Source organism: Electrophorus electricus, chromosome 4 (genome assembly GCF_013358815.1).
Source record: "Electrophorus electricus isolate fEleEle1 chromosome 4, fEleEle1.pri, whole genome shotgun sequence".
Lineage (NCBI taxonomy): Eukaryota > Metazoa > Chordata > Actinopteri > Gymnotiformes > Gymnotidae > Electrophorus > Electrophorus electricus.
In genome coordinates this window covers 5885949-5908976 of record NC_049538.1, presented here as the reverse complement: position 1 = coordinate 5908976, position 23028 = coordinate 5885949, and the positions used below count along the sequence as shown (strand labels likewise).

The window sequence follows — 23028 nt, the reverse complement described above, 5'->3', positions numbered from 1 at the left end:
CTTTACGGTAGCCCAGGAGGGTCACACCTCTAATCACTTCATCCCCTACCCGAACGCAGGTGTTGCACTGCGGAGATGACCCGCGGAAGGTGGAAAGTGTGTCAGGGGCCGAAGAGTAACCTTCAGGGCTAAACTCACTACCCCCCACCCCCACTCCCCAGATCCTGACCCTTCATCCCTCAAGCTCCCACCCCCATTCCTGGCTTTGATGGTTGAGTCCTTGCAGAGACCAGCAGCTGCTCCCAAATTAGAGACCAGGAGACAGCACGACAAGGCCCTGGAATGCCAGGATTGTCCCAATGCTCTCCACCCTCGGAGCCCTGCCTGGGATAACAAATGCACTTCAGTGCAGCTTTTCCACAGATAGCCAGCAGCGCCTGGCAGATTCCTTCAAAGTGAACTTACAGATTCCAGGTGGAACTGGTTCACAGCTGCAGAAGACAGAGACTGGTTTACAAAAATGTCCACCAATCGGAGGCTTTCCGTGATGACATATCACTGCTAGTTCACTAATAGTATTAGAAGGTAAGAAAGAGGCCATCCTGAGCTTCTGAGCTCAAGATCAAGAAGATCGCTCCTGCACGTTCCGCTCTCTTGTTAGACAGTCGCCACGGAAACACACCGGCCAGGTCAGGAGGGTCAAGATGGCCAGAGGCTCGGTTCCTTAGTCACCACGACAAAGGAGGTGTCGGGATGGCAGGACATCGGTGAGGGAGTATTATGGGGGGTCAGTGGAATGCGACTCCTTGGTGCTGTACTGCGAACCACACCCAGAGCAATAACTCTTACCTGGGGGAGAGAGCTATTGTACTGGGGCAGGAGGCTTAACGGGTTAGGAAATGAAGGGTTACGGACTTAGAACGCTGGGTCTGAAAGAAAGGTCATGTGAGTGGATATGTCTTGTGAAAGGACTGATAAAGGACAGAGAAACTGGTGAGGCTTCGAGGAGGGAGGTCAGATAAGGGGAACACCGGGGACAAATGGTGAATGCCTGAATATGAGAGAGAGAGAGAGAGAGAGAGAGAGAGAGAGAGAGAGAGAGAGAGAGAGAGAGGGAGAGAGAGAGAGACAGGCAAAGAAAAGAGAAGAAACATGGAATGTGGAAGTGAGAGAATGCTAGGCACACAGAGAGAGAGAGAGAGAGAGAGAGAGAAGAGGGAGAAAGAGAGGGTGAGCGAGGGGTAGGGAATGAAAGAGGGAAACAAAAAGAGAGAGAAAGAGAGAGACAGAGGGAGGAAAACAGACAGCGAGAGAGAGAGGGAGAGAACGGGAGGGAGAGGGAGTGGGGCTGTATGTTGGGAGCGGGGGGCTTCTGCCTCCAGGCAGTGGGATCTGTCATGCTGATTTTCTCAACCCCACAGACAGTGTGTCTCCTTGTTTGCCTTCAATATATTTTAATAAAAGCGGCATTACAGTGCTGCCCCCACCCTGACCTAAGGCCAGTGTGGAATGTCTGCCCCCTTTTACCCCTCACCCATCCCAATGGCACAGTGGACCCATGGGACCCCAACACGGGAGACGAACCAGCTTGTGCTAGACTTCCGAGCTTCCTTGTCCAACTTTTTTCCTTGTTTGGCAGGTCTGGAAGTTTTGCAAAACACTGATAGAGTCGGAGTTGAGAAAACATTTTCCAAGTAGAAGATACTATCTACAGTGGAGCGGATCGCTCACAATGGCCGGTTGTCTTGGGAATTGTGCGTTCACGTTTCAAGACGCCGGGCCAAGGGCCTCGACAGTCTTCTTTTGTCGTCTCGGGTCTCACGGTATTCCAAGTATCCAACCACAGCTCTTCTGGCCAGCCCAGCTCGATAGGCAGTCGCTACCCTCCTGGCCAGCCTGCCTCAGGCCCTGTTGATTTAAAGCACAATACCATCGTGGACCCTGTGACCGGCTAGCCCATCACTCTCTTACGTTTTGCACTGAGTTGGTCGACTGTGGTTCACTCCCGGCTCAGGATTAGGGAGCCCAGGAAGGAGCCAAGCCTGTCACAGAACTCCCCTGTGATGAACTTAAACAGCTGCCGCAGTGCAGAAGGGGAGGTGCGGTTGCGGGTGCGGGTTGGGATGTGCATCACCACAACCCCTTCGCCGCACTTCAGGATGGGAGGAGGAGGTGGGTGGGGTCTCGGTCCGACGCGGTGCACGGGACAGCAGGCGGCCACCACAGCCCGTCCCCAGGGCACACTTCAAAGAGCCCGCTCGGGCCCCTTCCTTTCTGAGCCGCGTCCATGCCAACCGTATCACGTAGAGTCTCAGTCTGGAGTGTGGTGGAAATCGTAAGACCCTCCTCAGCGCCACCTCTGCATGAGGGAAGACTCTGTGTGAAAACTCCACAGTTTAGGCCCAAGATAATTATCCCGTCTATGGCCCCGTTTGTTTTAATTACAGCCTTCTCATAGTGGCGGAGCGGCGCTGTGAATCTCTGGCTGCTGTTTAGACAGAGTCCATGCCAATTTTGTGTGTGTTTCTGTGTGTGTGGGTTCGTTCATGCATGCATGTGTGTGTGTGTGTGTGTGTGTGTGTGTGTGTGTGTGTGTGTGTGTGTGTGTGTGTGTGTGTGTGTGTGTGTGTGTGTGTGTGTGTGTGTGTGCGCGTTTGATGTTGTCCCCTATCAGGCTGTAAGCAGCAGCAAATCTGGGGCTTAAGTGTATGAGCTGCAGGGCTCTGCTCAGGCAGGTAGGTGCAGGTGCAGCCGTGGGAGTGGTTTCGCTGGTGTGGGAACCGCAGGGCTGTCACTGGCACATGAGTAACAAGAGCCGCAGGGAGTGTGGTGTAATCCCTGCTAACGCTTTTCTTTTCTCCCTACCTCCTTGGCGCACTCGCACACGTGCGCACCAGCATACGCATGCACACACACGCACACACACCCAAAACACTTAATCATTTTTAAGCAGAAGTCCATCAATCTGTTCTTTCTATCTTCCGCACCTTCCCTGTCCTGTCCATCTGTTTGTCATACTTCTGCTCTTTCTTGAACACTCACGCACTCACACACACACACACACACACACACACACACACACACAAGCACAATGATAAAACACTCTAGACTTAGTTTCTAGTCGCATAACGTCATGTATTGAAGGATTAGTTAACAACTTGAAAACCGCACAGATTTGGATTCAGATGAATGGCTTTCCAAGGGTGGTGCTATGTGGAATAAAAAGGCCGGCGTCCCAGAGATCCTCCTATCAGACATGTGACCCCAGCACACACGGTAAAGGAGAGGGAACGGCACATTTTCTGCGTCTGGGTCCTGTGAGTCCGGATAAATGCATCACTATGACAGTACCAAAACGCTCTTTGCGGTGTTTTTAACACGATGTGTGTTTATAAGGCACACTGGCATAATGAGTTTTTTGCAGTTTCCTAATGGTAACTGTTGTAATCACACATTTATCCAATTGCATTGCATCATGCACCTGTTGAACTGGATGAGCTCATGACTACAACCAAATGTGATTCATGGAAACCACAAATATACGCAGACACACACACACACACACACACACACACACACACACACACACACAACACGTCAGAGGAAACCTTGAGCAGATACCTTCATCTCATTTCAGCACATTGGCTCAGCCCTTCAATGAAGAAGATATGAATGGACTCAAGACAGAAGAAGTACCATAGACTGTAGCAGGGGTGGAGGTGGGGTGGGGGTACAGGCGGAGTCTCTGGGAGGCAGCGGGCCGGCAGCTGTCGCTGCTGCCTGGGGCCCTCGGGTGTGGGCCTGGCCCAGACCAGCTGTCGGAGTTGTGTCTGCTGGGACGTGGGGCAGGGGGAGGTGGGGAGGGCATGAGAACCACCACCCCCCTGTCCTGGGGGGCGTGTCCCCAGCCTATCCCCCCTCCTCTAAAAGGGGGTGATTGATGGCACGGGGTGACACCAGGCTTCGCCAACAATTGGCCCGGGAGGGTCGGAGTACTAGCAGAGGCCCCTGTTCCCCACACCCTTTTTCTTCTCCTGGTTTTCAGAGGCAAATGTGAGATCAATTGACGTTGTAATTCAGTCATTTTTCTCAATATGTCTCTTTCGGGCATTTTAGTTGAACATATGCTGCTCTTAACGCGGCTCAAAGACCGTTTAACCACTGGCCAGCGAACGAGACATTCCGTAATTTATTTGTTTTGTGATTATTTGGTCAAATTAGGCCGATCCGGTCCAGCCTGCGACGCCTGGCTTGATTGACCCCAGACATTCCGTTAGATGGGGGCCCGGGGTCGGGGGCTGCCGCGGCTGTGGTCCGCCCGGGGGACCTGTAGAGACCGGCGCCCCCCGTGGTTGTTGTCTAGCTGCAGCGCTCCACGGCCGTAAGACCAGCCACATCCGCGCTGCAGCCTCTGGCCGGGGGGAGGGCGCAGCGGTGGTTATCAGCTGGGTGTCAGTCCTGCCATGCACCTCCAGACCCTTTTCCGCGACCCTCCCACCCAGTGCCGAGCCTCCCAGGAACCCTTTCAGCAAGTGACCAACGCCCGCCGCCTGCGTGCTGATTTACTGCCAGTGGAGGAGGGGCCATCGTGCTGGCCGGCAGCTGTTCACGGAGGTCTTAACGAGATATGCCTGCTCTGCTCCAGGGTCCTCCTGACACGCCCTCCACACCATCCAAGCTCTGTCGGGAAAGTTCTGTCAAGAACACTCTGTCAGGAACATTCTGTCGTGAACGCTCTGTCACGAACGCTCTGTCGCGAACGCTCTGTCGCGAACTCTCTGTCGGGAACATTTTCTCGCACGCGCTGTGTCGGGAACGTCCCATCAGGAACGAGTCCCCCTCCTGTCTGGCCGCATTGCTGACCCCTGATGCACGCGATGCTAACAGGATACTGAGTGTTTTCTCCTCAACTCGGAAAGAACTTTTAGTGAGTTCTCATAAGGTTCAGGGGGCACCGGGGCCAGCGGTTTACCCCGGGGCCGGAGATTAAAACCCACCAGCTGGGCATGGACTACGTGCCCACAGAGCCAGCACTGGCAACAATCCGTTGGTGGAACCCAGAGAACAGAGGGCCTGAGAGAGTGGGAGATGGTCCAGGAATGTCCCCTTGGTCCCCAGGCGTAAATCTTCCCTCTCTCCCACACATCTGCAGACACAGATACACTGCACCGGTTCGCAGAGTGTAACAAGCGCTCAGAGCACTGGTGTGAAAATCAAACACCTTGTACCACAGTGCAGCACGATGTCCATCACTCACACTTATTTACCCAGATAGTGATAGGAAGCAGGAGGACAGGAAGTGCACTTTTGGCCCTTATACCTTCCCTCACTTCCTTTGTCTCTGATAAAGCGACAGAAAACCAATGCTGGAAGCTCAGTGCCCGTTATTACATCACAGCATCTTACTCTGTGTTTCCACAGAATAATATGTGAACAATAGTACAGTACAAGCTCTTGCCAAGACAAAACCGAGCATTACACTACTAGCTAAAAAGCCTCCAGTGGGCTCCAGCCAGACTACACGTTGAGGGAGTCGGAGGGGGGATGCTGGCCTTTTAAAATGAATGAAGCATTTGGGTGAACCGCAGCACTGGAGACAGAGGCACAGACCAACTTGTTTTATTGTTCTGAGTATGTAGTGTTGGGAAAGGCAGAGGTGGAGCTGCACTGGGAACTGACCCCCGACCATCCAGCGGCCAGAGACGAACAACCCCAGACCACAGATGCCTTTCTGCCCTGGGGGAGGGCGGAGGAGCACAGGGGGTAGGTGTGAGAGAGTGTGCTGATGAGGGAAAGTCCTGACCTGAAGATAAGAACGCTTTCATTGTGCATTCTTAAGATGTGATTATATTATTTGATAACTTGTTTAAATTAAAACCAATCATCCCAGTTTCAAACAGTTGTTGTTTGGTAGGTAAGAAGATATATTCTTATATATTCTTAAAAAAATCTAAAAAACAAAAAACAGATTTTAAGATATATATATATATATATCCCCATTTTAAGGCATAGAAACACAGTTTCTCACATTTTTGTATAATTCTGTGGCAAATTAAAAGCAAGGGTAATCAGTGTTAAATGATCCGACCTCTTCCAAAAAGCTGCCCTGATACACATCACAAAAAAACAAGACTTGGGTCTATAGTGTGAAGCGGTTTGTAGATCCTAGTAGACCTGGAGCACTGATACAATCTCCCAGTCCTCACCATGGAGAGATCACAGACTTACACTTAAGGACTAAGGACGGCAGACATAAATGGTGCCTTCAGATTGGCCGTTTGTCAACAGGGGGTCCACTCTGCTTATTGGCCATGACACAGTTTGTGGTGGGGGCTGTAATCCTTTCCACACTCTCTGCGGGCGCTCTACGGAGTTTTCCCACATAAATCATACGGCACTGGGGTGGTAAAGTCATCACTGGCCATTCAGTTCACACACACACACACACACACACACACAAACACACACACACATTCAGCCTTTCATCACTGTAATATGTTTGTGTTACATGCTAGCCTAAACAATTCACACACAATATGCTCAATTTCTTTTTATTAAATTATTTAATTACAGGTTATGTATTTATTATATTCATAAATCTTATTATTAAAGTCATGAGAATCTAAACTACCAACAAGGAGATTGAGGATTAGTAATGTATGGCTGTCATAAATTTGGTCCCATGCAAAAATACCTGTTTCTTATCAACTTTTGCATGCTGAATCATGCAAATATGCAAATATGTCTTTATCACCCATAGTTTTTTTTCTTGTTTGTTCCGGTATACTATCATATCATTATGCATCATATAGAAAAGCGGTATTAATGAAAGTGGAGTTGGCAGACTGCTGCTGGACACTGAAGAGGGATGTTCTTGAGGCCAAATCTAGGCACAAATCATGCCATGTACACTCTAGAAGTATGTTTGGACATAGATTATGTGTAATAACAGCTTTATTATAGCCTTAATAAGTAATATACACTATACATGTTACTTGCTCTGTCACTTAAAAACCATGTCAAATATTCTCCATTGAGTATAAAAAGTAATATAAAGTGAACTTAAATTGGTTTGTGGAACATAAAAGTACAGTTTTTGCTTTCCAGTGATATCAAAGATTTATAAAATAAAAATTAGAATAATTTTTCTAACAGTTTTTAACTCAACAACCACAAAAAGTTCTTATGCACTTTTGCCCTGTGTTTGCTCATTGGGACGTATCTTACTTGGACGTAAGCAAGTTCAGTGTTATAAAGCAGTATCTCTGGGTTTAGGTGTTCAGATATGTCGGCAGGGCTTGCGATAACTCCAAAGGAACCCATGTCTTGTTTCGGTTGTTAATATCTTATCTAACACAGCAATGCAAGGCTCACCACCGACTCCCACATCGTTAGCCTAATTATCTTTACGGTCATGGCCTGCGTTATTTTTTCCCAAGGGCCTCACACAGGGGTATCAGCTGTGTCCCCAGGGTCCCGAGGGGAGTGGGGTTGGGGGGGTTAAGAGGCTGCTGGTAGTAGACAGTGAGGATGTGTGGCTCTGCTCTCTGTGGGGTGGTCCTCTTTCACAAAGTAACTCTAACCTTCTGCTTTCACTCTCAACAAGGCAAACATACAGTACCATTGACACTGCACAAAAGGGCCCAGGGACCAATCGGAATGGCCCTACAAGGCAACGGTGCTTTACAATGGCTCCAGGAAACCCGTGGTCCGCGTTTGATGTGACCCGGTAGAACGCACGGTCTCAGCTGCACAGCTGAGCAAACCGCTCCTAATACGTGCGGTCAGTGATGCAGGTCGGACCTTCAAAGAGGCCGAGAGTGAAGCATTGGGCTTTTTCATACGTAGCCGTGTGTATGATTGGGGCAGGGTTCTAATTCAGTGGAGTAGGAGCTGGTCGTCGGAACAAGAACAAGCATCCGTCGGAATGAGAACGAGCAACGGGAGCGTTGTCCTCTTTGTGCTGCTCCTGCCCGGCAGGAGTCGTGTAAATCACAGATGCCGACACCTCCTCGTTTGCCTGGTGCTGGATCCCTGTGGAGCTGACAGAGGAGCCTCTCACCTGCCTTTCCCTACACACACACTCTGTGCTCACAATTTATTGCACACTCACACACACATACACACACACACACACACACACACACACACACACACGCACACACGCACATACATACACATACACACTATCATACAGACGCTTGCACAAATACATGCAGAGTTGTTCACTTTGCGTGGGAGACTTTAGCGGAGCAGCAATGGACAAAGAAAGACGCAAACACCTGAGCCAATCATATTCTCTATTCATGTAGTTTCACATAATAATACAAAGGGCCATTAATGGACAGTCATAAATAACACAGAAATGAGTACAAATCGTACAAATGACTGCAAATGACTACAAATGACTACAAATGACTACAAATTTTGGCTGTGCTACAAATCGTAGCACAGTAAAAGAATGGAAAAACACCTACTACTAAACTACTAAACTAGTCATGAGCCCATTTTGCTGCCTTGGTTACACTGCTTAAAGCTAGACTGGCAGGAATAAAAACAAGGAATGACCCACATTTGACCCACACGCTTCATACTTACGCCATTATACAGTCCCTGATAATGTGACCCATGCATAACAGCAGAGAGAAGCAGGGAGCTACAGGCCCCTGGGCCCCGAGCACCACACCCCGGGCCCTGCACTCAGCACCCTTCATCTTTGAGGACCCAGTGAATGCCACTCGCCTTCTACACATGTCGTCGGCAAAGCCAGATGAGTGTCCGAGCACAGAGCACCAGTGGTGCCCGCACATCACGGCAGCGAGCGTGCGCAAGGCGCGCGGGCCGACCTTGCAGACACAACAAAAACAACAGCAACAGGACATTCAGGCTCTCCAGAGAGCAGAAGGCACCAAAGGTCACATGTCTGAGGCGAATATAGGTTTCAGCATGTGTCATCCTGCCTCAGCTCACGTTCCGTTCCCTCCGCATGAACCACACATTCCACTGTGTACGCTTGTCCCTTGGTCGTTAATGTGTATTAATTAAGGCCTTCAATTTCCTGCTTTCCTGGTGACATAGGAAGAAAGAAACAAACGAGCACACACAACAGAGAAAGAAAGAACAAAAGAAAGAAGAAGAGAAAGATCGACGCAGATTCGTTGCTAGGGGCCCTGTTACATTTGCTTTGATGTTGCTTAGCCCTTCCACCCCACTTCCTCTCAAACAAACCCCACTTTGATATGGCATTCATTTGAGGGAAATGGCCACAGTCCCTATGATGTTGAAGACAAACACGACTGGTAATGAAGGCCTACCATAAAACTGAGTAATCTCAGTGACTCGCATATAACAGTGATATACTTCTGTACTACAGGAAAAAGAAATGCCCTCATTAAAATATTATGGTCCATGTATACCACTACAATGTTTGGACACAAACTTTGACTGACAAGACTGAATATAACCACTAATTATGTGTTGGATATGTGGAATTAGCATTGTCAAAGTGAGTTTTACTCTCGCAAAACCATGAAGAACTCAATAAATAGTATTTTTCTGTTCCATCCGGACAAAACGGAGTTCTTGTACTTTCTAATCTGTTACACTGAATTGGTCTTGGAAGGCAAGATGATAAGGAAAGCTGGCTGGTGCTCCCAAACATGTTATCGGGTTTATTAAGTGTGTTATGGCTGGAGAACGTATAAGCTAACGCACTGCACATTCACACTCGTACTCACTCACTCCTGTCCTCGCCTCGCATCTATTTAATGAACAATACTCTTACATTGGGCCAAAATCTCCAGGTGTCTGCTGAGTGCAGACAACCTTTCAGTCGCCCCCGAACATGACATCACTCTCAGTAACGAACTTCGCTCAAACTGGCCTTGTTATATTCCCTGTTCTTTGCTTGCCACTAATTTATTCAAGGGCCGTCGAGGGACGGCTGTGATGGTGGTGGGGGCTACGCCTCATCTCTGAATGTCAGCGCACCCCCCCACACACACACCCCACCAAATCCTGCACCTCCTGTGGAGAGAAACTGTGTCATAATGCAGCAACTCCTTTCACATTCAAATGGCTGCCATTGTCCCTGTAAGCAAGCAGCTATGCTCTGTGCCAGCGAACAAGTGCGGCTTTCTGTGCGCCGGCGGAGACAGAGCACAGGGAGGCAGACTCGGGAGAGGCCCTGCTGCTCCACGGCTATCGCAGGGGGAAACGTCTGTGCCCGCTTCCGTCCCACAGACACAATTATAGCATCTTATCCGCTCAACGTATAACCTAAGCAGCAACACCAAAATAGCTTACAGTCATACTTAACAGTAACGTGGAGGGCACGAGGACCCATTTGGAGAGAAGAATGTCAATGTTTCACTATTTGGTAAATGAAGCCGATATATTTAAAACCAAAGAGATAAAGTACTAAAGCAGATCCAATTACTCCGATCATGGGGGGGGGGGGGGGGGGGGGTTGTGGGGTTTTTTTGTTTTTTTTAAGGAGAAGTTTAAATTTAAATTTAGAAAAGGTCAAATTAGGAACTTCTTGGGTGTTTCTCATGGGTACTCTTTGTAGAACCATCAGGTCAAACCAAAGTGGTATTTTTTTTTAATCATGTTGCTGAATAATCAAGTTTTAGCAAAGTTTGTGGTAATTGGTCAAATTAGTAATTGCTCTTAGTTTAAATAATTTGCATTTTAATATAACCTTACTAAATATTTTAGAGTTATGCTATTGTTTTCATGAGAGAAGTGGAAACCTCTCTCTCTCTCTCATAATCTCCTGTTTGTAGTTTGTAAATTGTTTGTAATTTGTTCTCCCCTTTTAGGTTAATTGAATATTGATGGGCAGGCTTTCCCCACGTCATCATGTCATGTCCACGAAATCTTAACTTAACTCCTTTACAATCACATACTTGGGAGTCAGCACTATTCATTCAGGCGGACGGATAGCCTTCAGTGTTTGTGGGACTCAGGCTTGCGAGGGGGCGGAGTAATACCACGTTGGCGCTCGGCTCAGACCTGAAGTGGAGTAGGAAAAACTTTTTCAAAAGTTTCTGGAAGTGCTCGAAGAGGCAGCCGCGTCCGAGCTGCAGAGGGAAATACGGAGTTGGACTATCACACAAAACATTTTAGGTTTCTACGAAAAAACACTCTATGACGCTGCCTTGTCTTACTGTGATTCCTTGGAACTTCAGTCTTTGTGTCATTTTTTAAAGGATGTATAATTGCTAATACTTCAAGAGCGGAGTTGGATCAGATTTCCACAGAAATGGGGGATTACACTATTTGGATATTCTTGTCAATTTTATATATTGTGCAGAACTGTGAAGGTAAGTCCATTCGTTTATTTGCCATTTAACGGGGTTACGGGACATATAGATAACCTGCTCCTAGAGTAGGCCTGTTAGTAAGGTAGAAAAGCTTTACTCGCGTTTTTTCTTTGCATGTTTAACTTATTCGATCTTGAGAAAATCCCGCGTTTTGGACCATGCCGTTATTTCGGAAGTGTCCTGAGTACTACGGCACCGACTTACGTAGGGTCCTCAAATCCTTCTGTTCATCTTCCCATGGTCCTTCTGCATAGAGGGGAGTCCGTCTGGGAGCCAGGCGATGCGAATTAGCGAGGTGCACCATTGTGAAAACCGGCGACATCGCTTGTGAACTTTAATACCTCGGACCGTCGTAGGAAGTCGCGCACAAGTTCTTCTGAGAGCACAAGTTATTCCTTCTTATACCAAATGACACTTTCTCTGTGTTTGGTGGAGTGTTGCAATGTTAGGTTGCTGTTTGATGTGGCGCTCGTAATTGTGCTGTGAAACTGGAGATTGTGTAAAACAGAAGGCACTTTGAGAAGTGTCAGCGTACGTTTGGTGTCTTCGTGTTCGTGAGTGGGAATGTAAGGGACTGAACCGTGAGAAAATCACGAAGTGCGTTAGGAATCGTCCCGCTGCGCTTCTTCCCGGCGAAGTAAGCCAGTTTGGATCGGCAACGTGTTGAACTCGCAGAATTTAAAGTGTTGTTTTTGCGAGATTTTTATACACAAGGCTACACTTTTAAAGTCTTCTTTCAGCTGTAGGCCCATTTCTCTGTCGATCGTTTACTTTATGCATTCAGATCTTTCACGCGTCGGGTTTTTGCGCATGGAGGCTAGTCCATGCGCAAAGCCTAGTCCCTACGGCCCTTTCTTTAAGACAAAGCGCTATTAAAAACTTTGTATTACAGATGTTTGGGGGATGGGAAAAGAGTATGAGAAAATTGTTAATATTGTTTACAACATGGTTAACCTTAAGATTCAGTTAGAAAGTCACATCGCTGCTGCAAATGTCTGCAATTTTGTTACAGTCCTCTTGCAGTTTAATTGGACCGAAGAACAAATATTCACTTATAAATTACGAACAACGAGATATGCCTTATAGACTTGATATTTTCCCTTTAAGATTCGACTGAGCTTACTGAATGCACCCTAATTCTGGAAAATATTTTTGAGATCGTGAGAAAATATGGCTCTGTTAACCTGTTACCATAGTCTCACCTTTCTTCTAAGCAACCTTGCACAGATCAGCAGATGTATAAGAATGGGCGATGGGTTTATCTCCTTTGTAGCGTAGTGTTTTGGCCAAAGACTCAATACTTTACTTTTGTAGCCTAATAAGTGGAAATGCGATTTAATCAGAAATCACGTGCTGAAATCAGGGCCGAGTCTAACAAAGCCAGGAGTGTGTGTGTGTGTGTGTGTGTGTGTGTGTGTGTGTGTGTGTGTGTGTGTGTGTGTGTGTGTGTGTGTGAGAGAGAGAGAGAGTGTGTGCGCGCGTGCGCGCGCGCGTGTGTGAAAGCATCTGAATGGTGTCTCGTTTCCACGTCTCTAATCACCGCGGCACGCACCTACGTTCCCACAGATAAGGCATTATATGCGCATTATATCTGAACAAAGTAATCACGAACTGGCCCGTTTTGTTGTATGATTGCTAAGAATAACAAAGGCTCGTAGACCAAAAAAAAAAAAAACCTGCACGTGCTATAACGCCTAAAATGAAAGTCCTCGTATGTGTTAAAGGTGTATCATGCATGTATGGGAAATGGCCCGTTTCACGCTGTTCTCTCCCCGACAGGACTGCGATGCGCGGACAGACCTTGTGAACACGGCGGAATATGCACAGACTCAAGATGCATGTAAGTGCTCGGCTGTGATTTTACTCCACACATTCTCCACTTGCCTTTCGTCTTCACAGTCTGTTCATCTCTGCGCTACCCACATCGGTATCTGGGAAAGGACCAGCATACATTCAAGGGAACGCCTTCTCTTTGCGGAGTTGTGAGAGAGAATATCGCTATGGTGTGTTTAGCCTTGGTTGTAATTGTCACATTGTGTTATTTGTTGGACACATTGGCAGCTGCTCGTTGGATTGGCACGTAGCCAAGTGCAAGGCAACGGTTATCACCTTTTCTCCCCTTTTTGGCGCAGGAACCTTTTTTCTGTTGTTTAGAGCGAACGTGCTGTGTGGCTTTGAGCTTTTTCAATCCGAGAGGCTCGATCGGTTGCCAGGCACAATGAGCAATAACGTTGCTGAAGTCTGCACATGTCTGCTGGGTGATACATGGCTCCCTTGCACCTGTCTTCTAGATTTCGGCCGCTTAAATTTATTGGATTACAAAAAAAGGAAACAAAGCTCTCATCGTGAAACTATGCAGCACAAGTCCAAAGGTCATCACAAGCGTGTGGTGCTGGCCTTCCCCAGTACCTTCTCTGACACTGCTCACAGCCACTGCCTAAACTTTGTATGCTAATGCACAGTGATTGTTATCACATGAAAGCCCAGGGCTGTTGTTTTAAGTTTCCCGCCTGATGTGGAAAGCTCTGTGTGCACGTGTGTGTGCACGTGTGTGTGCACGCACGTGTGTGTGTGTGTGTGTGTGTGTGTGTGTGTGTGTGTGTGTGCATCACTCTATCCTTTACTTGTTCTCATTACTTTTTAGGCTTTTATTATCCCTGGGTAGGCACAAGTCCATGGGAAACATTCTCTATGACTAAGTATAACAACATGCCATAGCCATTAGGCTGCTATTCAGACCCAAAGCCCTGCATGGCCTTGTTTGGATGGTGTGTCTCTGCTCGCTGATGGTCACACACTGGGCAGAAACATTAATAATGTATGGCTTCACTTACAGTCCCCTTCATTACTCTGTGACGCAAGACCGGCAGAAGAATCAGACAAACATGTGCCAAACCAGAAGAACATCCGAATGCATTCTGCAGCCCACCAAAAGTCCAACTAGCTTGGGTTGTTTGTTAAGTCCTTTAAGGAGCGAACACCTAAACGTTTTGTTTTATTGGATGATCACATACTTCTCTTTATGTCTGCGTGTCGAACAATAGCTGTATGCTGTCATAATTCCATGCTGCCCAAAGCCAGTGTTTTATGGGCCGACGGAGACAGGGAGCTGGAATCCAGAGAAAGACTGCGGTCAGCCATCCAACATTCAGCTCCATGCATGTCGCGGGAGGCAAGTTCTCATCTCAGCAAAGCGGCTATTTCGGCGTACCGCATCTTCAAGCATCCTTGCAGTGTCTTTGCGGCAGTCCCGCTGGAAGCACCTCCCGACGTGCTATTTCTGCAACGCGTTTGCCCGTCTTCGACTTTTGCTCCTCAAGGCATTTTGGCTTCCTTCTAAATGCAGCCTGAGAATGAACTCCCAAGTCAGGCTCAGACCCTCTAATGTTATGCGGCCTCACACCTGCGAGGCAGGTGACCGTGTGGGAAAAGAGAACAGGCGTGTTTATTTGACCCGGATCTTTCCGAGATACAGATACAGGCCACAGAGGCAGAGCGGTTTTGTTTATTGTTTTCCAAAGCCCCCGTTGTGAAAAACATAAACAGAAAAGGAAAACAAAAGTTGCTAGCGCACTGCAGTAGAACTTCACAGGACTCACAAATACACCTTGAGGCACTCATGCGAAGAAGGTGTACAACAGAGTGTGACTGGCTGACTCTGCTCTTTAATCATTATTCATCTCGCCGCAGGCTGAGGGGGCATTAAATCAGCATGGAGGTAAATATTTAACCCGGTTTATGGCCCCCCTGGCGCTTCAACTTGCTTCCTCCATCACCGGACTGCAGCACTGGAAGCCGCTGCTTGCGTTCTCCTCGGATGATACGTGAGCCAGGGGCACGTGAGGCTCCGCACCAAAGCCAAGCGTGGCACGCCCCTTTTAAAAGTGCACAGCTCAGCGATAGCCCCCCGCTGCTCATGCCGGAGGAGAAATGGGACCGCAAATGTGGAGCGGCGCGGGAGAGCGGTCCAACCGGTCAGGGGGGAGGTGCTCCACCCTCCTGCAGCCCCGACTCCGCCCGCGTCCCCCGGGAGCCTGACGAAACTAGAGCCTCCAGAGCAGCAGAAAAGGTCCCTTTATCCCTGCAGATACCAACCTGTAACCTGGCACCGCAGGAGAGGCAGCCAGGGGAGAAATGGTGGAGGAGGGCGGAGGACAACCAGAGAGAAAGGGCCAGTAATGGTAACTTGCGCAAACGGGGTCAAAAGGTTCAAATCGGCCCACGCAAATGTGGGGCGAAATGTCCGCACGTGGCACGTCGAACGCGGCCCATGTGCGGTGGTTTACATGGTAGGCCCCGTCAGACGCACCTGCTTTTATTCCCTCACCTCCTACTTCTGCGTTCTCGAATAACCATAATATTATGTGAAGGCCGGCCCTGGGACGGCTAGTGTGACCGGCCCAGTTTGTCACGGTATCGGCTGTTCTGGCCTTAGCAGGTCTTGTCGGTTTTTTTTTGTTTGGTTTTTTTTTTGGAAGCGCCACTCCCTATTTAGCTTGTCGTCTCTTTTCCCACTTCACGGTTGTGTGATCGGAGGGCTTTAGCGGCCGGTGTAGTCCCGGACAGATTACAGCAGTAATCCCCGTCTAGAGCGTTCCCATGAGTGCTGTCTCACAATGGCCCCTCAGTCCTGTGCAGAGGGCTGCTCCGGCGAGCAGATGCAGGGTTAACATCTACAGTACCCATAAGTGGACGTGCTTTAGCTCGGACGGCTGAGCCCATTCCCTCGAGCTCATTCCCTCACATTGGTATCCACCACACCGCCCCCCAGCACTCACGTAATCCGGGTCACGGTGAAGCCTTTTCTGGACATACGTCTGAGTTGTCTGGGCATGAGTGAGGAAGTGGCGTTGGAGGGGCTGGAGCAGGGCTCCCTTTCCCATCCCGCACCCTCATGGAGCACGTGCGGCGCCCCGGAGTGGGGTAAAGTATTCCCGGCTGAAGCACGGAGATAATTAGGCAGCTTCTGAGGGTGTCATTCAGGGAGGCCGCAGCTGGAAGATGGTGGGGGAAGGTGGAGTGTGTGGGTGTGTGTGTGTGTGTGTGTGTGTGTGTGTGTGTGTGTGTGTGTGTGTGTGTGTGTGTGTGATGGGGGCGAGGAGGATAGGCTGTGTGCCGGGAGACAGCTGGTGGATGTTGTGATGGTAATCCAGTGAAGTCAGACCTTCACAAAGGAGGGCTGGAGAGCCAGGTGCTGCCTTTGAGTGGCCTGCTGCCCCATACAGAGACAGACAGGCTCGTGGAGGAACACACACACACACACACACACACACACACACGGAGTGAAGATATGTGGAAGCTCATTTTCTCACACAGGCGAGAGCTTTGGTCCCTCTCAGTCTGTAGGGCCCACCATTCACAGTGCTGGACTGTAGGTGAAAGACAAAACCACATGGTGGTTCCTGCCTTTCTCCTCAGCTTGTGTTTCTCGCTATCTCTTTCTCACACTCTTGTGTTTCTCATCACAAGTGTAAAGTGAGCTCTGGGTGTGCTGTCAATATTGCCGTGCTGACCTTGGTAGCGGAGTGGGACTATAAATTGTGAATGTTGTGTTTTAATGACCCATGGAAGCATCGTGTCTCTTAAATGATGGATACAGCCAGAGAGACGTGATACAGACCCTCCAGCCAGTGGTTTTCTCAGGAGAATTCTTTATGGCTTATGTATGCTTTGTAAAAATAGAAGGAAAGAGTCATTTTTAGCACTTACTAGAACTTATTACTTGCTTATTACATTTGAGAGAGATATGTGTTGCATTGCTATCTTGCTATCAAATTTTCCACTCCTAAAGAGGAAAAACCACTGTTTTCACACCCCTATAGGGCATAGGTTTTTTTTCCGTTCTGGACTTTTTGTGATGTATTTGATTGGAATACTTCATGAGATCTTAACTTTGTCTCGAGCACTGTCTTCGTCTCTTTACTTTGAGCATATTAGCCCTGACTCCATGGACTCTGACGGACGGCTCGGGTCACGTGACTTCGCGTAAGAAGAGCTCTGATTGGACAGTCACCCCAGGCCTGGGTTTGAGTGGGAGAGCGGAGGTGGCTACACCACCAAGTGTTTCCCAGGCCCTGCAGCAGGAAGTGATGACTCTCCCTGACCCCCCCGTTTCACTCACATCCTGTCTGCATCTTAAACTGCCCTGATATGAGGATCAGGGCGAACTCCTGATTCCCTTTCAGCCGCTGGCCTCCCTTAGCGCTCATTCCCAGCCTACATGACCTGCCCCAGACGAGCCTTACGAGCGTGGCACGCCTGCGTGTGTCCTGGCACCGCTGCCGACGTCGGGCCACACCTAGCCAGCGGGAATCTCACGCGCCCACGTCTGAGCGGCAGCTCCGCCGGGGTCAGGTTTCACATGGCGGTGCTTGTTTGTTTTGGTCTTCATTCTACGGCAGAGGAGATGAAAGAGAATGCACAGCGCTCACGTGTGAACACCTGAGCAGGTCCTGTGCAGCGGCGTGGTTGATAAGGGCATGCCGTAACTCTTGTGCACGTGCAACACACTGTGAGCCAGGGACTGTTCTGTACTGCCACTTACCCACCCATGTAATGAGGGGGATTTTCCTTTTAAAAAAGGAGTCTCTCTGACTCAAATCATCACGCCTTTGTTATTTTTCTGGTGTTCAGAGTTCTTCTTCTCCTCTTCACCTTCAGTAAGGTATGGGATGAAAAAGATTTTCGGAAACCAAGGAAAAGAAACATTGTGCTCCAGTGGGGAAGGGATGCACTGGTTTTGTAGACTTTCCGTGTCCTGTCCCACTCAGGAGTGGGTGCATGTGTTTCCCCGGAGCGCTGCAGTGGGGCTTGGCCGGCTCTCCGCTCCCAGGGATCTGGTTCTGTTTAGGTTGCGGGGTGGGGCGCTGTGGTAAAGCACTCAGAAACGCCTCTGCAGGCTTACACTTCAGGGTGCCTTCTGCGCGGTGCGGTTGCAGCCTGATTGTTAGCAATAGCGGAGATTCCGAGCGCCCTTTTTTGTCTCTTCTTCGTTACGTTGGCCCAAACAAAGCAGGATGAAAACCAGCGAAGCGGAAGCTCGGAGGTCGTTCCGTTCACCTCCTGAAGGAGCGCTCCCCGCTGCCGGGCTTGCGTACGGAAGCTCAGCCGTCCCATAAGCCATTATCACATTAAACTACAAAGTTTAATCTATAAAACGGAGGTAGTTGTGTGACGGTGCAGTTGCAATGAACAAAAGCAGAAGTCTAGAAGATTCCAGCAAATTCTGCCACTTTCTCTGTGTCTTGCAGTCAGGGAGCAAAGAGGGAGGTTTGTCTAGGCCACCGGTGGAGAGCTGACTGCATTTGTAATGGTTTGGTGGTGTGCGTACCATGGGTGGAATTTTAACGCTCCCTGTCATATCAATAGGCGCGTCGTCTACAAAGGCCTATTGTTACAGGCAAACTTTGGACTTTTCTTTGGCCGGAGTCGCGTTCAGTTTTCATGTTTCAGTTCTGACTCTGATGTCTACTTTAGCCAGGCAGGGAATGAGGGAAAATCTTGTAAAAGTGCTGGAACTGCCCTTATAGAACCCTGTCTCATGAAGCCACCCCCACCCCTGCCCCCAAGTCTCTCCTTAGCCCTGGGTTACTGTTGCCAGGCTACAGCTGAGGCCTGTTGGTTTGTATAAGAACATGCCTGAAAGCCTGGCTGTTTGGGTCACTGCCCCCCCCCCCTTTCTCACACAATGGGATTCTGACTACTTTAGCTCTTTTATATGGGCCACAGAATGCTCCCCTACCCCCACTTGGGTTGCTCTCTGAGAAAAGTGGGGGGGGGGGGGTCTCTTGTTGGCAGTGTGGTGTCAGTATGGACTCTTTACAAAGGAACAGAGCTGTTCCCCACTTATGGAGCTCCGGACCGTGGGGGTTGTGCTGTCTGCCAGACATTTCCACAGACCTGGTTTTGCAAGGACTTTTCTACATTCAGATTCCCCTCCCCTGAAATGGCCTCCAAACCCATATCATATTCTCATTGTTCTAAAACATATATGTATTAAAAAAAAACATTCAGGTTTTACTGACGCTAATAAGTGGTGTCCCAAAATCACATGGATTTCTGCTGCACCAAGGAAAAGGTCTTGGTCTGAGAAGTGTACCTTTACTGGTTTTCTGCCTCGGCGTGTGAAGTGCTGGCTGAGGAGCTGGGATCCTTCATCGGGGGAGTTCTCCCATGCTCGGGGGCTGGTGGAGCATGGCGAGCCCTCCTTCCAGGGCCAGGGCTCTGTTTTTGAGCCTGTCCCACAGAGGTCTCGCAGCCTCACTTGGGATTGCACCAGGGAGAGCGGTGTCCGGTTACCGCGGCAATACAGGGTGGTTGCAGTGGTGACCCACAGAACAGGAAAACACAGTGTAAGGTTCTCACATTGAGCCAATGCAATGAGACTCAGCATCCTGGAAACGTCTCGTGTCTGCAGAAAGTCTTGGAAGCCTGTCACTTACCATCAAACTCCTTAGATTTTGTGCTGCAGATTTATTTATTTATTTATTTTTATCGATAAACATACAGCATATGTGTACAATTGGTTTTTCACTGTAAACTATGTACTAACTTCAAGTTTTGTCTTACTTTGAATGTTCTTTGTGGTTTCTTAGCAAGCTTCCTTTTCTTTAATGGGATGTGTTCCCACCAGCGCCCCCCAGAGGAGCAAACCGAATTCGTAAGTCTCTTTGGGCCACGTTCATCAAACATCTCTGATCGAGAGTGTTGGTCTTGAGACAGGCCATGTGATCACAGTGAAAAGGATCGGAAGGGCAAAAAACTGTTCCTAGATCAGCGCTCTTGGTCCGAGAAGCATGGTGAACGTGAGCCTGTGTGTGTTTGAGCGTGTGTTCGTGTAGTGAGAGCCTGTGCATGGGAGTTGCTGCAGTCATGTTTGGTTTGCTCTGCATCGATGCCTGGGGTTGTTTGCATTAAACTCACTCTGATATGGCCTCAGAAGGCAGACTTCTACGTTAACTACGTTATCTGTTGACAGACCAAATATTTTCATGGGAAATGCTTTGGCATATTCGCATGCGTGCGCGTTTGTGTGAGTGTGTTTGTGTGTGTGTGTGAGGGTTATTGCTCATCTCAGAGGCAGAATAGTGCCATTGTTAGGTGCTTGAGCCCTGGTGGAGGCGACCAGCCAGTGCAGTGCTGACAGATGTGGACAGATGCAGGACTCTGGGCTGCAGCTGGTGCAGGCCTTCACAAGACCTGAGACGGGCCGGATTACAGGATTACTGCCTCCACCCGTGCTCCGCCCACGCTCTCCGCCGCCCTGCTCCTCTCTCTGAAATCAGGGGGGTCACAGGCCCCGAGGTCCATCACAGCTCCCACGTGGTGCAGCGGCAGACACCTACCCCGAAACCACAAACAAACAAAGGTCGGAGAGCATTAGCAAGACCGTGTCCCTCTCAGAGAGGTCCGCTGGGTCTCTGCTTGTGTGCAGTAGAGGTAGAATGATAAGAACGTCCAAGGCCCAGACAAAAGAATGTGTGTTTTGGCTTCAGCTCTCATGAGGACAAATAACCTTTTCCTTTCCTGTCCTCCCTCCCGTGGCTGCCTGGCCAGTATCTGCAATTTCACACACACACACACACACACACACACACACACACACACACACACACACACACACACACACACACACACAAACTTTCACCAGGGGCCTTACACAGATACCAACACAGATACGCCCACAAACATGGACAAACACACCAACACACAGTAGGATTTTAACAACACACACACACACACATATAAACAAACACGCTGGGGTTGTTTTTTTTTTTTATTCTTCTTTTTAGGACATCCTGTAATTCCTCCTGTCCAGTCTGCTCATGCTCCATTTTCACCTCACAATTTTCGTCCCAAACAGTCATTTTAATTCTGTTATAACCAGAACCGAAATATCAAAATACAGTCTGAAGGCACACATTCTGTGCCTCTCTGCAGGCTTTGGGTCTCTCTCTCTTGCACGTCGGCACACGCTCCAGCTGTGATCCCATGGGGGCTGGACACACTAGGAGCTATGTGGAGACTTCCTGGAGAATGACCGGTCGTAAAGATGGCTGACATTGCCTTTCAGTATATTAAATGGCTGCTGCACGCACCTCAAGGAGCCGAGGCGTCCGACCGTATGCCGGTGGAAAAAGCAGGCCCTGGGTCCCCTTTCCTCCAAGGACTCTCTGTGTGCTTACACCCCCCCCCAGCCCACCCCCACACCCAGAAATTTGTGACAGCCAGAAATTCCAGACATAGTTAATTTGCCTCTAAATAAACCTAGCCAAGCCATGACAAATAGCCAAAGGGATGAAGAGTTGGGGCTGATTGGTGGTGTGTCAGGCTCGCTCGTTCGTCTGTGAGGTTGCCTGGGCAACGGGGATCTGGGACTCGGAGGGGGGAGGGGGGAGTGTTTTCAGAGCAGGAGACGGGGGGGATTACAGGAAGTATGACATGACATTCTCTCCGTGCCGGACCCCAGCCCACCAGCCATCCCCTTCCCCCACTGACACCCCCCCCCCCCCCCCCCGCCCAGAGCAGATGCCCAGACCCTGCCCCCATCATTATCATGACAATCAGACTGCTGACCTCTGACATTTGACCTCCCAGCGTGTGAGAGGTTTCATAGGGAAGGTGGCGCGGTGCTGCCGGGGTCCTCGGGAGGCGTAGGAGTAGCCCTGGTAACTGAGCAAGAACTCCGCCTTCCGCCAACGACCCTGCACCGTGGCTGGGCAAATCAGAGGAAGACTCCGCCTCTGGGAGCTGGGCACAGTTTCGGCAGCGATTGAGTTGCAGATAAATCAGGGCAGTGGGATGGGGCTGTCTGGGGTTTCTGGACGGCCCCTGCCGCGCCGGTTCCAAGCATCGGTACTGCTGAATGTTCAGAAAACACCCTTCCTGTGAGCGTGCCGCGCCTCCCGGCCAAAGGCTGTGCCATCTTTGTTGGGCTGGGCGAGACGCCGTCACCACAGTCGGGTGTGGCCATTGTTTGGAAGAATCGGGCCGCCGGCGCTACGTGGGCCGTGACAGCGCCCCCTGGAGTACAGGGAAAGAGCAGCCAGAGCAACAAAGGACGAGAGAGTTTATCGTTTGGGGGTTGGGGAAGTGCATCCTATAAGAGAGAACAGAGGAAGGACCATTGTCGTCTCCGTTCAAGGGTTAGGTTTACAGTGAAAAGGCACCAGGGCCCGAGGGTGGGAGGAACCAGCCATTTGATGTGGGAGCCATTCTGTGCCGGAAACCCCCCCCCCCCCCCCAAGTCAGGTGTCGGGTTACCCCACAAACACTAGCCCCTCAAACCCTGCCATGGACCCAGCTTAGGGCCCCGAGAGGTGACCTTTAAAAACACGGAAGGCAGTTTTGTGTGCTTGTGTTATCTCACCTGGGCAGTTTCAGGTCACACTCAGCCTTCCGTGAAGACAGTGTTCAGCCTCGGGAGGACAGGAAAGGGAGACGCACTGTGCGTCCCTCACAGGACGGACCACCCACCTCCTCCTGTCTCCTGTGGGCGCTCCATACCTACTGCCTGCCCGGCGCTGCTGTCTTCACTTGCTCGGGACTTTGGGTCCTGCTTGTCCCACGAGGAAAGGCCTGGCGTTGGACAGATGCGGGTCTCCTCAGGCCGGCCCGTCAAGGCGAGCGGCAGGCCCCAGTTTTGCGGAGGGAGTAATGACGCTGGAATGTGGACTGGCACACGGACAGAAGGAAAACTACGCAGCTGGGAATACTGGGGGAATTTCGAATTTCGTGTTGTGTGTGTCCCAGACCGTGTGTG

At 49.7% G+C, this 23028-nt stretch overlaps 1 protein-coding gene across 1 annotated transcript in view; it reads left to right on the top strand.

The window, feature by feature from the left end:
* The first annotated feature begins 10975 nt into the window (after positions 1-10975).
* notch3 (notch receptor 3) overlaps positions 10976-23028 on the top strand; it is a 31935-nt gene continuing 19882 nt past the window's right edge. Inside the window, exons 1-2 of the mRNA XM_035525042.1 lie at positions 10976-11267; positions 13047-13107. Coding sequence (XP_035380935.1) covers positions 11207-11267; positions 13047-13107 — 122 coding nt within the window. The 5' untranslated portion in view covers positions 10976-11206. The remainder of the gene's footprint in view (positions 11268-13046; positions 13108-23028) is intronic.